Raw genomic sequence first — 13,721 nt, 5'->3', positions numbered from 1 at the left:
CGTGGCTTGCTGTTAACACAGAGCCTGTTGCAATCCGGGGCAGCAGCGGCCAATGGCGCCCTGTAGAGCAGGGAAAATTGGGGATGTTGAAAGGCTGTTGTGACTCACCGCCCATCACTCTTCCTTGAACGTGTATAAAAGGAAGAAGCTCAGCCCGCTCCAGGCTGGGCTTCGAAGGCGCCGGACATCACTCCCTGGCATCATGTGGGCCAAGGTAGGTTCTCCCATGTCCTTCTCCCGGGAGGAGGCACGGATGCTCCAGCTGAAGAGGAGAAGACAGAGGGCTTAGGCAGGGAGGGACGTGTGGCTGTGTCTACTGGAGGTTGCAGACCTGATCCCTGTTGATTTTTGAGAAGAGTCAAGTAGCAGAGGTGGGAGAAATTGTCCTGGAGGTCTGACAGGCCAGCACAGACTGGTTGAGCGGAGCCAGAAATTGGAAGCAGCTTCCTCTGCTCAGGACAAGCGCCTGTAGGGCCGAGGTTAACATGATGGGCTGCTCATAGGTTTGTGCATGTGTTATTGCCACGGCCCTTGTTGGCAAGGCTACCAGGCCCTTGAAGCTAGGTGAGGTAGAGACTATCCATCCTCAGCCTTCAAAACCTGGGCAAGAATGGAGGGCGGGTCAAAATCCCGCTGCTTTAAGAAAGTTCAAAACGTTCTGAAAGATCCATCTCATCCTGAGCATCCTTTTTTTTTTGAACTATTAACTACCTGGCAGAAAAAAACAAGGACAAATAGGCTGAAAAACAGCTTCCCTCCCAGGGTAGTAACTCTGTTGAATTCTACTGTATAGCACGATATTAATGCAATCTCAGGGGTTTTTCCATCTAGTGTATAGAACGGGAAGGATGTGGATTTGTGTTTTATTTTCATAGTCTATAACGTACACTGAAGATGGTATTTAATTTTGTTGTTGTGCAACGACGATAAACTAAGCTAAACTAAACCAAAAAAAAAAAAAGGCACTTCCTTCCGTCCCACTGCTCTGTGTTGTCAGACAGAGCCAGGGGGTCTGCGGAAATGAAGTTATTGGAACTAAAAAAAAAATATTCATTTTCTGATAAAATTGTGTTTCTGCTCCATGGGGGTGGCTGGCCAGCAAGGAGGAAATTAACAGGGTATATTACAGGTAGTTCTTGACTTACGACCACAACTGAGCCCAACATTGTCGTTGCTAAGTGAGACAGTTAAGCAGGTATTCCCCTCCCCCATTTTACGAATTTTCTTGCCGCACCTGTTAAGCAGATCGTTGCAGTTATTAAGTTAGTAACATGGTTGTTAAGCGAATCTGGCTTCCCCAGCGTCTTTGCTTGTCAGAAAGTCCCAAAAAGGGGATCCCAAAAGGGGCATCACAACAGTCATAAGTACATGCCAGTTGCCAAAGGTCTGAAGTTTGATCACACGGCCACAGAGAGGCTGCAATGCTCGTAAGTGTGAAAAGCTATCATAAGTCCCCTTTTTTTCCGGTGCCGCTGTAACTTTGGGCAGTCCCTAAATGAACTGTTGTAGGTCAGGAGGACCATAGATTTGCTTCTGAAAAGATAAATCCAAACAGGTCAGGATCCGGAGAAAATGGCCGGGTTGGAGAAAACGTGGCTATCACGGTTTGGTTTCTCTTTGCCAGAATATTACGGGGAACTTTGCTAATGTGATTCACGGGCTGAAGCCAAGCCACTTGACCGAACGAGTCGTTCAGAGGAGCAAACGGATGATTTTGGACACTTTGGGAGTCGGGCTGGTGGGCACCAGAACGGACGTCTTTCAGAAGCTCATCCAGTACAGCAAGGTAGGAGGAACTTGTCTAATTCTCACCTGGAATCAGATTAACGGAGTTGGAAGGGACCTTGGAGGTCATCTAGTCCAACCCTCCACCCAAGCAGGAGACCCTACAGACCATTTCTGACAAATGGCAGTCCAATCTCTTCTTGAAAGCCTCCAGGGATGAAGCTCCCACAACTTCCGAAGGCAACTTCTGTTCTATGGGTTGATTGTTCTCACTGTCAGAAGATTCTCCTCATTTCTAGATTGAATCTCTCCTTGTTCAGGTTTCATCCATTATTCCTTGTCTGGCCTTCAGGTGCCTTGGAAAATAGCTTGATCCCCCCTTCTCTCAGTGGCAGCCCCTCAAATATTGGAAGACTGCTATCATGTCTCCCCTGGTCCTTCTCTTCATTAGATTAGCCATTCATTAGACTAGCCGTTCCTGTAGCCATTCTTCATATGTTTTAGTCTCCAGTCCCCTAATCACCCTGGTTGCTCTTCTCTGTACTTTTTCTAGAGTCTCAACATCTTTTTTATAGTGTGGTGACCAAAACTGGATGCAGTACTCTGGGTGTGGTCTTACTAAGGCTTTATAGAGTGGTATTAGTACCTCCCTTGATCTCGATTGAGACCTTTTTGGTTAGGTAGTTAATTTGGATGATCTTTTAAGGCAGGGGGTGGGGAACTATGGCCCTTTGATGACCTGCAGACTTCAACACCCAGAATTCTTGAGCTAGCATGGCTGGCTCAAGAATTCTGGGAGTTGAAGTCATCAAAAGGCCACAGTTCCACACCCCTGTTTTAAGGGAACAGCCTTGCATTTTGCCGCAGGTTATCCTTAATTGCTATTTCTTTCTGCTATGGAGATTAGCACAATTAGCCTCTTCCTGAAGCCCCCCAACTCCTATTCACCTAAAGGGATATATCAATTCTCCACCTGAGGATTCTTCTTCCTGGTTCAGCTGGCATAGAATAGAACAGAATAGAATAGAATAGAATAGAATAGAATAGAATAGAATAGAATAGAATAGAATAGAATAGAATAGAATAGAATTCTTTATTGGCCAAGTGTGATTGGACACACAAGGAATTTGTCTTGGTGTAAATACTCTCAGTATACATAAAGAAAATGTACATTCGTTAAGAATCAAGAATCATAATGTACAACACTTAATGATAGTCATAGGGTACAATCAACAATCAAATCATACTAGGAAACAGTCACGTGGGAGGGGGATGGGTGATAAGGAGTGGTAAGAAGATTAACAGTAATAGTAGTGTACATTTTGTAAATAGTTGAACAGTGTTGAGGGAATTATTTGTTTAGCAGAGTGATAGTTTTTGGGGAAAAATTGTCCTCGTGTCAAGTTGTTCTGGTGTGCAGTGCTCTATAGCATCATTTTGAGGGAAGGAGTTGAAACAGTTTATGGGATGTTAGGGGTCTGTAAATATTTTCACAGCCCTCTTTTTGACTGTGCAGTATACAGGTGCTCAACTGAAGGCAGGTGGGTTAGTAATTGTTTTTTCTGCAGTCCTAATAATCCTCTGAAGTCTGTGTCTGTCCTGTTGGGTTGCAGAACCAAACCAGAGAGTTATAGAGGTGCAGATGACAGACTCAATCATTCCTCTGTAGAACTGGATCAGTAGCTCCTTGGACAGTTTGAGCTTTCTGAGTTGGCGCAGAAAGAACATTCTTTGTTGTGCTTTTTTGATGATGTTTTTGATGTTAGGTGTCCTTTTTAGGTTATGCGATATAGTAAAACCTAGAAATTTGAAGGTGTCTACTGTTGATGCTGTGTTGTCTAGTATTGTAAGAGGTGGTAGTATAGGAGGGTTTCTTCTAAAGTCTACCACCATTTCTATGGTTTTGAGTGTATTCAGTTCCAGATTGTTCTGGTTACACCACGAGGCAAGTTGTATAACCTCCTGTCTGTATGCAGATTCATCGTTGTCTTGAATGAGACCAATCACTGTTGTGTCATCAGCAAACTTCAGCATTTTAACAGATGGATCGTTTGAGATGCAGTCATTGGTATATAGGGAGAAGAGAAGTGGAGATAGCACACAGCCTTGGGTGGGCCCTGTGCTGATTGTACAGGTATCAGATGTGATTCTGCCTAGCTTCACCTGCTGCTTCCTGTCTGTTAGGAAGCTTATGATCCACCTACAAGTGTGTTCAGGTACCGCTAGTTGGTCTAATTTACTTAGAAGAGTGTCTGGAATGATGGTATTGAATGCTGAACTGAAGTCTACAAAGATGACCCTTGCATAGGTATTTGGAGATTCAAGGTGTTGTAGGATGTAATGCAGAGCCATGTTAACAGCATCATCTGTTGATTTATTTGCTTGGTATGCAAACTGCATGGGATCTAACAGCAGATCCGTAATGGTTTTCAGGTGGGACAGCACAACCCTTTCAAAGATTTTCATAACTACAGATGTTAGAGCAACTGGTCTGTAGTCATTCAGTACCTTGATGGAGGTCTTCTTCGGCACTGGGATGATGGTAGAACGTTTGAAGCAGGAAGGAACATAGCACATCTCTAGTGATCTATTGAAGATTCGGGTGAAGATGGGGGCCAATTGGTCAGCACAGACTTTTAAGCAAGAAGGAATTATCTTGTCTGGCCCTGGTGCTTTTCCTGGCTTCTGTCTGTGTAATAGCTCTTGCACTTCTTTTTCTGTGATCACCAGAGGTTGTGAGCCCAATGGATTGGGGCCAGTTGTAGGAGGCTTGGCTGTTGTTGGTGTGTTTGAGATGTGGGTTGTGGAGATAGGTGGCTGTAGTTTCTTTTCAAACCTGCAGTAAAACACATTCGGGTCATCTGCTAGATGGGGTACTGCTCCAGCCCCTTCCTCCAGCAAGGGGTGGGTGTGGTTTACTTCCCGAGGGCTCCATTCCAGATTGCCTGAGGGCCACCCATCCCCAAAATGATAGCAACCATGGAGTCCATTATCAAACTGCTACCTTCGGCCAGCATCTACTTGCCCATAATGAAGATCCATGCAGGTGACTTCTGCATCCTTTCTGTTGCCCTCTTTGTAGGAGATAACCAAGCTAAGCCAGAAAGCAGGGTCACGTGCACCATTAGTTTGGAATCACTATGCTGCTGTAAGAGAGCTAAGTCCAGCTTCCCTTGAAGTCCATTGACTCTTATTCGGTGCTAATTCACCTTGACCGTTAGTAGTTCAGATTCTTGTGTATCAATTGCATGGAATAAACTTGGAGTACTTTTTGAACTTTATCCTGGTTTACTTCATCCTGGTCTCGGACCTGACGGATACGCTGTTGGATTTTGGAGCATCTGCTCATTGCTTGTGCACCAGTGGCGGGATTCAAATTTTTTTTACTACCAGTTCTGTGGGCGTGGCTTAGTGGGCATGGCATGGCTTGGTGGGTGTGGCAGGGGAAGGATACTGCAAAATCTCCATTCCCTCCCCACCCCACTAACCTGCTTTCCAGCTCCGTTCTCCTGTGCAGGGCAACCAAAGACGACTCAGCCGATCAGCTGGGACTCGGGAGGCAGAGAATAGATGGAGGGCAGGGCCAGTCAGAGGTGGGATTTGCTGGTTCTCTGGTTTTCTACTCAAAATTTCCACTACCGGAATGGGTCAGAACTTGCTGAATGCCACCCCTGGTTTGCACCAATTTGCCTTAACCATTAGTAGGTCAGATTCTTGTGTAAAGGTAGCATGAGATAAACTTGTAGTACTTTTGAACTCTGTTCTTCCTCCTGATTCGTTGTGCTTGATGCTCTTGGTGGAACGAGCCTAGAAAAGAATAAAGAGACGGCGTTGTTTGGTTTCACGTGCAAAAGTTCTTCCTAAACAGGATTGGGATTTTTTTTTTTCCCCCAGATTTACAGCTCGGATTCATCCAGTTCTGTCTGGGGATGCTCAACGCTCAAGCTGCCTCCACTCTATGCAGCGTTGGTGAACGGTGTGGCGGTAAGAAATCCTTGGTACTCTTTATAACCCTCTGATTCCACTTAAGTTTTTGTTGGGAGAATGTCCCTGCGGCCTATAGAGTCTCTACTCCATCTGTTTCCTCTGAGCGGGTGTGTGCTGAGATCTGAGCAGCTCAGCTTGGCTTGTTTCTTTTTTTATTTTATTAAAATATTTATGAATACAAAAATACAAAAAAAAAAAATAATCAGGGAAGAAGAAGGGAAGGGGCAAGTGTAGGGCAGAGGGAAAGAAAGAAAGAAAGAAAGAAAGAAAGAAAGAAAGAAAGAAAGAAAGAAAAGAAAGAAAGAAAGAAAGAAAGAAAGAAAGAAAGAAAGAAAGAAAGAAAGAAAGAAAGAAAGAAAGAGGAAGGAAGGAAGGAAGGAAGGAAAGGCCTTGACTTCTGACTTCCTTTGGTGCAGTAGAATGAAAGACTAACATCAAAGCTCAATTTTTTTATTTTACATAATAATATAAACCTGGCTTGGCTTGTTTTTTATTTTTGTTTTAAGTGGGATCCATTTATGCTGGGATTCAAGTCTTCTGCCCTTTTCTTTTCCGCCTCACATTTTCAGACCTCCTGAAATTCAATCTGTAAATGTGTCTGTGGGGGGGGGGGGAAACAAGAGGGGGGCGGTCATTTTGGAGATGAGGGAAGCCTGTGGCTACTCCACAGCCTTTGGAAGTGATGCACACAGTAAGGCAACAAAAGAGCAGGGTCTGCACATTTAACAAACCCTCCAAAGAAAAAATATCAGATGTGTACGTAGCAGTGATGGGATTCAATTTTTTTTACTACCGGTTCTATGGGCGTGGCTTGGTGGGTGTGGTGTGGCTTGGTAGGCGTGGCAGGGGAAGGATACTGCAAAATCCCATTTCCTCCCCACCCCACTAACCTGCTTTCCAGCTCTGTTCTCCTGTGCAGAGCAACAAAAGACCCAGCCGATCAGCTGGGACTTGGGAGGCAGAGAATAGATGGGGGTGGGGCCAGTCAGAGGTGGTACTACTCAAAAGATGGTACTTGCCTGGTTCTCTGAACTACTCAAAGTTTAAACTACTAGAACTCATCAGAACCTGCTGAATACCACCTCTGGTATGTAGATCAGACACTTATGGATACACACACACACACACACATTTCTTAAGTTTTTGCGGGTACTTACATGTATGACATTCAGCTTTGTTTGGGTATTTTCCCACGTCATTGTAGTTGTGGTTTTAAAGTTGTAGCAACGTTTTGACAGAATCTCATCTGCCATCATCAGGCTTCCCAGCCTGTTGATGGCAGATGAGATTCTGCTGAAACGTTGCTACAACTTTAAAAGCACAACTACAATGACGTGGGAAAATACCCGAACAAAGCTGAATACCATACATACATACATACATATATACATTATATATATACATTATAATTATAATTATATATATATATATATATATATATATATATATATATATACACACATACACACACATATATACATATATACATGCATACATGCATACATGCATACATGCATATATGGATACACCCTGTGTGAACCGGCAGAGCACTCCTTACCTGTCCAGGGATATATACTTATGACCACGACTGAGCCCAAAATTTATGAGGTTAAGCAAGACAACTGTTCAGTGAGTTTGGCCTCATTTTACAACTTGTCTTGCCACATTGGTTACGTGAATCCCTACAGCTGAGTTCGTAACATGATTACATTAGTGAATTTGGCTTTCCCGTTGGTTTTGCTTGTCAAAAGGTTGCAAAATGTTAACGCCACATATAGATTATAAGCCAGAAATATTTTTTGTTAGGGATAGCAGTACCAGAAAAATATAATAAAGGGAATTTGTATTTAATGTTGCATGTCATGACAGCAGCAAGAATTGTATTTGCACAGTATTGGAAAAATGAGGAAACGCCCAGAGAAGATGTAATTAAAAAAATAAAATTAGATTGCGCAGAAATCGATAGACTTGATATTAAAGGTTGCAACCATCCTAAATACATGCCAGTTGCCAAATTTTGGCAATGTGACCATGGGGATGCTGCAATCATGTGAAATGTGGCTATAAGTCACTTGTGGGTCAGTCTTTTATATCAGCTCAAAGTGACCTATGTAGGAGTCTTTCCTAATTTTGTCCACTCAACAAGGAGCTTGGATATGCTCCAGCCTTCAATAGGCACTGCAGAACTTTTATGCAGGCCCCACATGGGGAATGCTAGGATCTCAGAGTCAGGATTTGGGTTGGGCAGTTGTGGTGCTGAGGTCAGGGGTGGGATTCAAATTTTTTAACAACTGGTTCTGTGGGTGTGTCTTAGGTGGTGGGCATGGCTTGGTGGTCATGTTATTGGCTGGGCGTGGCCAACTCAATATCACTCACATCGAGGCACGCATCTCCTCTCCTGGTCTCTCATGACTGTGCGATGTTGCAATAGTCGTAAGCATGAAAAATGGTCATAAGTCACTTTTTTCAGTGCCATTGTAACTTTGAATGGTCACTCCACACAAGCAAAGTACCAGCAAAGGAGGGAGAAAAAACTCCAGAGAAGTTCCAGAGATAGGAATTCTAGTCCTGCCAAGTATGTAATAAGGGTTAACAGAGAGGCAGTTTCTATAAGCAATACCAGAATGTTTCCTTCCTGCCTTCCTTACAGGATTAGGCCAGCAATTTCTCTGAACTGCTTAGAATGTTAACAACCGGTTCTAGCGAATAGGTGCAAACTGGTAGAATCCCACCCCTGGGTGAGGTGTTTCTCCCGCTATTGTGCAGTGTTTTTCTTTTGAGATATCTCGTAGGAAGAGAAAAAAGGGCAGGAGAACCATATTGTTGTAATTTCACCGGCAGCCAGTGCAGACAGCAGCGGAGTTGATAATGGGGAAGAAAGGGAACCAGTCAGGGAGTCTGGAGAGGACTTGGATGAGGGCCCTGCGTCCGATGCAGGGATGGGGCCAGGACCATCTGGGAGTGGGGTGCTGCCTTTGGAGTCTGGCAGCAGCAAAGCAGAGCACCCAGGGGAGCCTGTTCCCAGTGCATGTGTGTGCAGAGCTGCTAGAAGGCAAGAGCAGCTGAAACAGAAGGGGTGACTCTGGAGTAAGGCTGGGAGGTGATTGCCCCTCCCCTAAGGGATAAAAGTCAGGCCCAGATGATGAACTCTTTGCAGGAAGCAAAGTAGTTCAATAGATTCCAAGTCTATTGGAAGATAGTCTATTGGAAGCTCTGGGTACTCTGGTTGGTTTTTTCTGGTACTTTGGTTGGTTTCTGTTATAATTAATTTGGATACTTCTGTTTTGGGCAGCATTCTATTTATTTTTATTTAATTTCATTTGTCAATCGCTTACAAGATAATAGGTATAAGTATATACATAGTTATGAATACATGAAATGGGTACATATAAGAAAAGTAAACAATAGGACAGGGACGGTAGGCACGTTGGTGCGCTTATGCACACCCCCTACAGACCTCTTAGGAAAGGGGTGAGGTCAATAGTAGACAGTCTACGGTTAAAGTTTTTGGGTTTGGGGGAAGAAACCACAGAGTCAGGTAGAGTGTTCCAGACATTGACCACTCTGTTGCTGAAGTTGTACTTCCTGCAATCAAGTATGGTGCGTTTCAATCAATCAATTTTTCAATCAATAAATTTTGCAATCAAGTTTGGTGCATTAATATGTTTCAGTTCTACAGTACTGAACGGCGTGGGCTTATCTTGGGGAACTGTTTAAGATTAGTTCTGGCTGAGAATGAAAATAATTCCCAGCATTGCATTAAAATAGGTTTTGCTTTTCAAACAAGATTGTGTTTCATTACATTTGACAAAGCCTAGGTCAGAACAAGTATCACCTGCTGGGTTTAATTTGGCTTCCCTTCCCTGGAAATTCCTGCTGTCTGTTGGTGCTTTGCTTTACCGTCACTTCTCACTCGAGGAGAAGCTTCGGCCATCTTGATTTCGGCATGAGGGGGATGATCCCCAACAGAACTGAAAACGCAGGAGAGGAGGTGAAGCCCCTACCTCCACTGCAACTCCCCTGACCCAAAATTTATTCTCTCTTTCTCTGCTTCTCCCCCTTCGCAGATACACTCCATGGATTTTGATGATACGTGGCATCCAACCACCCATCCTTCGGGGCCAGTGCTGTCAGCCCTCATGGCCGTTGCTGAAGGGGTGGCCAAAAACCAAAAGGTTTCTGGCTGTGACTTGCTTTTGGCTTTCAATGTTGGGATCGAGGTGCAAGGCAGGCTGATGACCTTCTCCAAGGAGGCCAGCAATCTTCCTAAAAGGTCCGTTTTCGTTTTCGTTTACTGGTTCTGAAATAGGCCCCAGAGGGACCCTCCTGGTGTGGCCTTAATGGTCAGCCATGACCCTACCTAGCATCATCTGAGCTTCACTTATTCCTCTCTAAGCCGAGTGGGCTTCTTTATTAGATGGTCATTACTTGAAGACCAAATCCTGAATGGACTTTCCTATGTGGCATATCGGATCATTTATTGGCACCCCTTGCAGGGACACAAAGTACTGTTTTCTTTGCACTTAGGTGATGTACAGTCTTTGACTTGCAACAGGTTGTTTAGTGGCCGTTCAAAGTTACAACTTTGTATTGTATACAAAGGTACACAAAATTTGTATTGTTTATATAAGGGACGCGGTGGCTCAGTGGCTAAGACGCTGAGCTTGTCGATCAGAGAGGTCGGCAGTTCAGCAGTTTGAATCCCTAGCGCTGCATAAAGGAGGGAGCTCCCGTTACCGGTCCCAGCTTCTGCCAATCTTAGCAGTTCGAAAGCACGTAAAAAATGCAAGTATAAAAATAGGGACCAGACCACTTGGTGGGAAGTTAATGTGCATTTAGGCGTTTAGTCATGCTGGCCACATGACCACGGAGACGTCTTTGGACAGCGCTGGCTCTTCAGCTTTGTAACGGAGATGAGCAGCGCCCCCTAGAGCTGGAAACGACTAGCACGGATGTGTGAGAGAAACCTTTACCTAAAGTTACAACAGCATTGGAAAAAGTCACTTAGGATTGAACAATCCAGACCAGAGTCCTGTAGGCCAGGAGTCTCCAAAGTCAGTAGATCGGCACTAGTCGGCATGCCACACACCAGGTTGCACAAACATGTGAAGCCCCATCTATGGGATGAAGGCAGCCCATGAAACCATGCATGTCCCCATGGGTCCAGGGAAAAACCTCTCTCCACGGAATCAATCCCCGGTGACCAAAAGGTTTGGGGCCGCTGCTCAGTGGTGGTATTCAGCCAATTTGCACCGGATCGGGCGAACCGGTGTGTTACCTGTGAAAAACATAAGTTCTCCTTTTCCAATTTCACAAAAGAAGAGATGAGCTTTTGTAGATTTTGCCAGGGATCTCTCTCCATCTGAGGGCACCAGAAATGGGTTGCTTGCCTTGCTCTGCCTTCCAAGCAAACAGCCAGTCAGGGCTCTGACAAATCCACCCCCATTCATATCATAAGTCTCTAGCTGCATCTCTCAGAGTAAAAATAAAATAAAAATGATTTATTAGGAGTGACCATGTTGCCGTTACCTGGGTGCAGCCGTCACTAAGATACATCATTCATTTTCCCCCTTGACCCTGGTCTTCCCCCCACCCCCTGGATGTGTTCTCCAATGAGACACATCCATAGCCAAGAGTCATCAATCAGGCTCTCTGGTAATAATCTTGCGCGCCAACAGCTTCGGCTGCCTAGCAATTATCTGAAGCATTTGAGGAATGCACTACTTTCCCCCACTCCCTTTATGCTGGCAACTAAAAAGACCAAAGAAGTATTTTTTTTTTAAAGTTGACACAGCCAACCTCATGGCCCTTCTTCTGCTCACGGGTGCCATTTTTGATTTTTCCAGGTTCCACCCACCCTCCATTCTGGGCACCATGGGAAGCGCTGCAGCCACTGCAAAGCTCCTGGGCCTCGACCAACTCAAGTGTAAGGAAGCCATGGCGGTAGCCGCCTCTTATGCCGGTGCTCCACTAGCCAATGCAGCCACACAGACCAAACCACTTCACATGGGCAACGCCAGCCGGCACGGCGTGGAAGCAGCTCTCCTGGCCTCTCTGGGCCTGCAAGCCAACAAGCTGATTCTGGACCTCGAGTCAGGCTTTGGGGCCTTTTACATGGACTACCTGCCCCAGATGCTGCCGAGCCTGCAATCCTACTCTTGGTTGTTGGACCAACAAGACGTGGCCTTCAAGAGCTTCCCAGCGCATCTGGGGACACACTGGATGGCCGAAGCTGCCCTGGCAGTAAGGAAGCATCTTGCCCGGAGTGGGGAGTCTCTGCTCACTAGCCGCATCAAGGCCATTGTGCTCGACGTCCCCAACATTAGATATGTTGATCGGCCGTTTCCGTCTTCCGAACACGAAGCCAGGCACTCCTTCCAGTTTGCCGCCTGCACAGCGTTGCTGGATGGCTTCGTCTCAGCCGAATCCTTCACGTCGCAGAGACTGTCCAGGCCGGAGTTGAATGACCTGTTCCGAAAGACCAGCCTGGAGCATTCTCCGGACAATCTCCCCAGCTTCAACAGCCTTTACTGTGGGGTCAAAGTTGTCCTCCAGGATGGAGACAGTCGGGAAGAGCGTTGTGAAACCTTCTACGGGCACTGGAGGAAGCCCTTGAGCCGCGGGGATTTGGTGAAGAAGTTCCACGCCAATGCCATCTCTGCTGTCTCCCCAGAAGTGGCTGAAAGCATCGTAGAAGCAGTTGATCGGCTGGAATCCCTGGAGGACTGCGGGGAGTTGTTCTCACTTCTTCGAGGAGCTGAGCTGACCAAAGATTTGAGGCAACGCAAGAGGGAGATTTTGTGAGATCTACGTGGCCCGAGAAGAACCTTCCTGGCCTGGCCTTCATGGTCAGCCACGGCCTATCATCATCTGAGCTTCATTGATTCCTGTCAACAGATTAGTCCTTGTCCTTACACTTCGTTTAGTGACCGTTCAAAGTTAACAATGGCACTAATGGATTGTGTGAGAAAACGAACCAAATTATTGGACAATATTTAAGATGCTATGTAAATTATCAACAAACCAACTGGGCCGATTTGCTGCCGTTTGCAGAGGTTGCTTATAATAATGCTGTACTGGGTTCACACCTTTCCAAATTAATACTGGGATGGAGTTTGTTCCCATGCCTGAATTGCCAAGGGACCTCCCCCCAGATCCATGTCAGTAACTGAGTGGATGGACACAATTAAGGAGTCTTGGGAAAACATAAAAAAGGCTTGGAATAAGGCAGCACAAATCCAAAAGATACAAGCTGACAAAAATCCTTCCCAGCAGCCACAATTAAAAGTGGGGGATAAAGTTTATTTGTCAACTAAATATTTGATGTTACACTTACCTTCTAGGAAATTAAGTCCAAAATGTATAGGGGCTTTTCAGATAATTAAAGTAATAAACCCAGTAACTGTGAAACTTATCTCCCTAGGCTATTGGGGAAGGTACATCCAGTGTTTCATAGTAGTTTATTAAAGCCATTTGTTGATTCTTCATTGAGGCCAGCAAAACGTGTAGCTCCGAAGCCTTTGTTCATTGCAGGGCATGAACATTATGAGGTTAAGAAAATTTTGGATTCTAGGATTTTCAGGGGGAAGTTACAATATTTAATTTATTGGAATTATTATTCACAAGGGACTTGGGTAAATAGCTGGAAAATACATGCTGATAAAAGCCTAAACCAATTCTGTCGGTGGCAGAGGTGGTTAAAATGTGCTTTGTGGGATTGTGTTTAACCTAATTTCAATCTTCGTGTATTTCATGTCGTTGCAGGGGTTTCTTTTCAAATGAGGGTGGGCCGCCTGTCAAGCCAGAAATTGACATATGTGTAGCTATTTGAGTTAGGCTTAATATATATTCTTTTTCTTACTTTCTCTGTGGCAGTCATGGGGGGGGGAAAGGGTTTCGGGTTTGCCACATTCCTAAGTGGGGAGGAGTGGAGATAGAGTTGTGTAGGCTAGGTGATTCTTCTTCCCATGGGAAAACGAGCTGACCGTGCTCAGGCCCCTGGAGATTTA

The 13,721-nt window shown here is 45.1% G+C and overlaps 1 protein-coding gene across 1 annotated transcript; it reads left to right on the top strand.

The window, feature by feature from the left end:
• The first annotated feature begins 123 nt into the window (after nucleotides 1-123).
• On the top strand, nucleotides 124-13,029 carry ACOD1 (aconitate decarboxylase 1). Its single transcript, XM_026705381.2, has 5 exons — nucleotides 124-214; nucleotides 1,625-1,786; nucleotides 5,620-5,709; nucleotides 9,780-9,985; nucleotides 11,559-13,029. The coding sequence occupies exons 1-5, from the start codon at nucleotides 203-205 to the stop codon at nucleotides 12,514-12,516; spliced, it is 1,428 nt and encodes a 475-aa protein (XP_026561166.1). The 5' UTR covers nucleotides 124-202; the 3' UTR covers nucleotides 12,517-13,029.
• Nucleotides 13,030-13,721: the final 692 nt, after the last annotated feature.

Source organism: Pseudonaja textilis, chromosome 8 (assembly GCF_049901715.1).
Source record: "Pseudonaja textilis isolate UNSWEBS1 chromosome 8, rPseTex1.2, whole genome shotgun sequence".
Classification (NCBI taxonomy): Eukaryota; Metazoa; Chordata; class Lepidosauria; order Squamata; family Elapidae; genus Pseudonaja; species Pseudonaja textilis.
The sequence above is the reverse complement of the archived record's forward strand: the minus strand, read 5'-3'. Positions and strand labels throughout refer to the sequence as shown.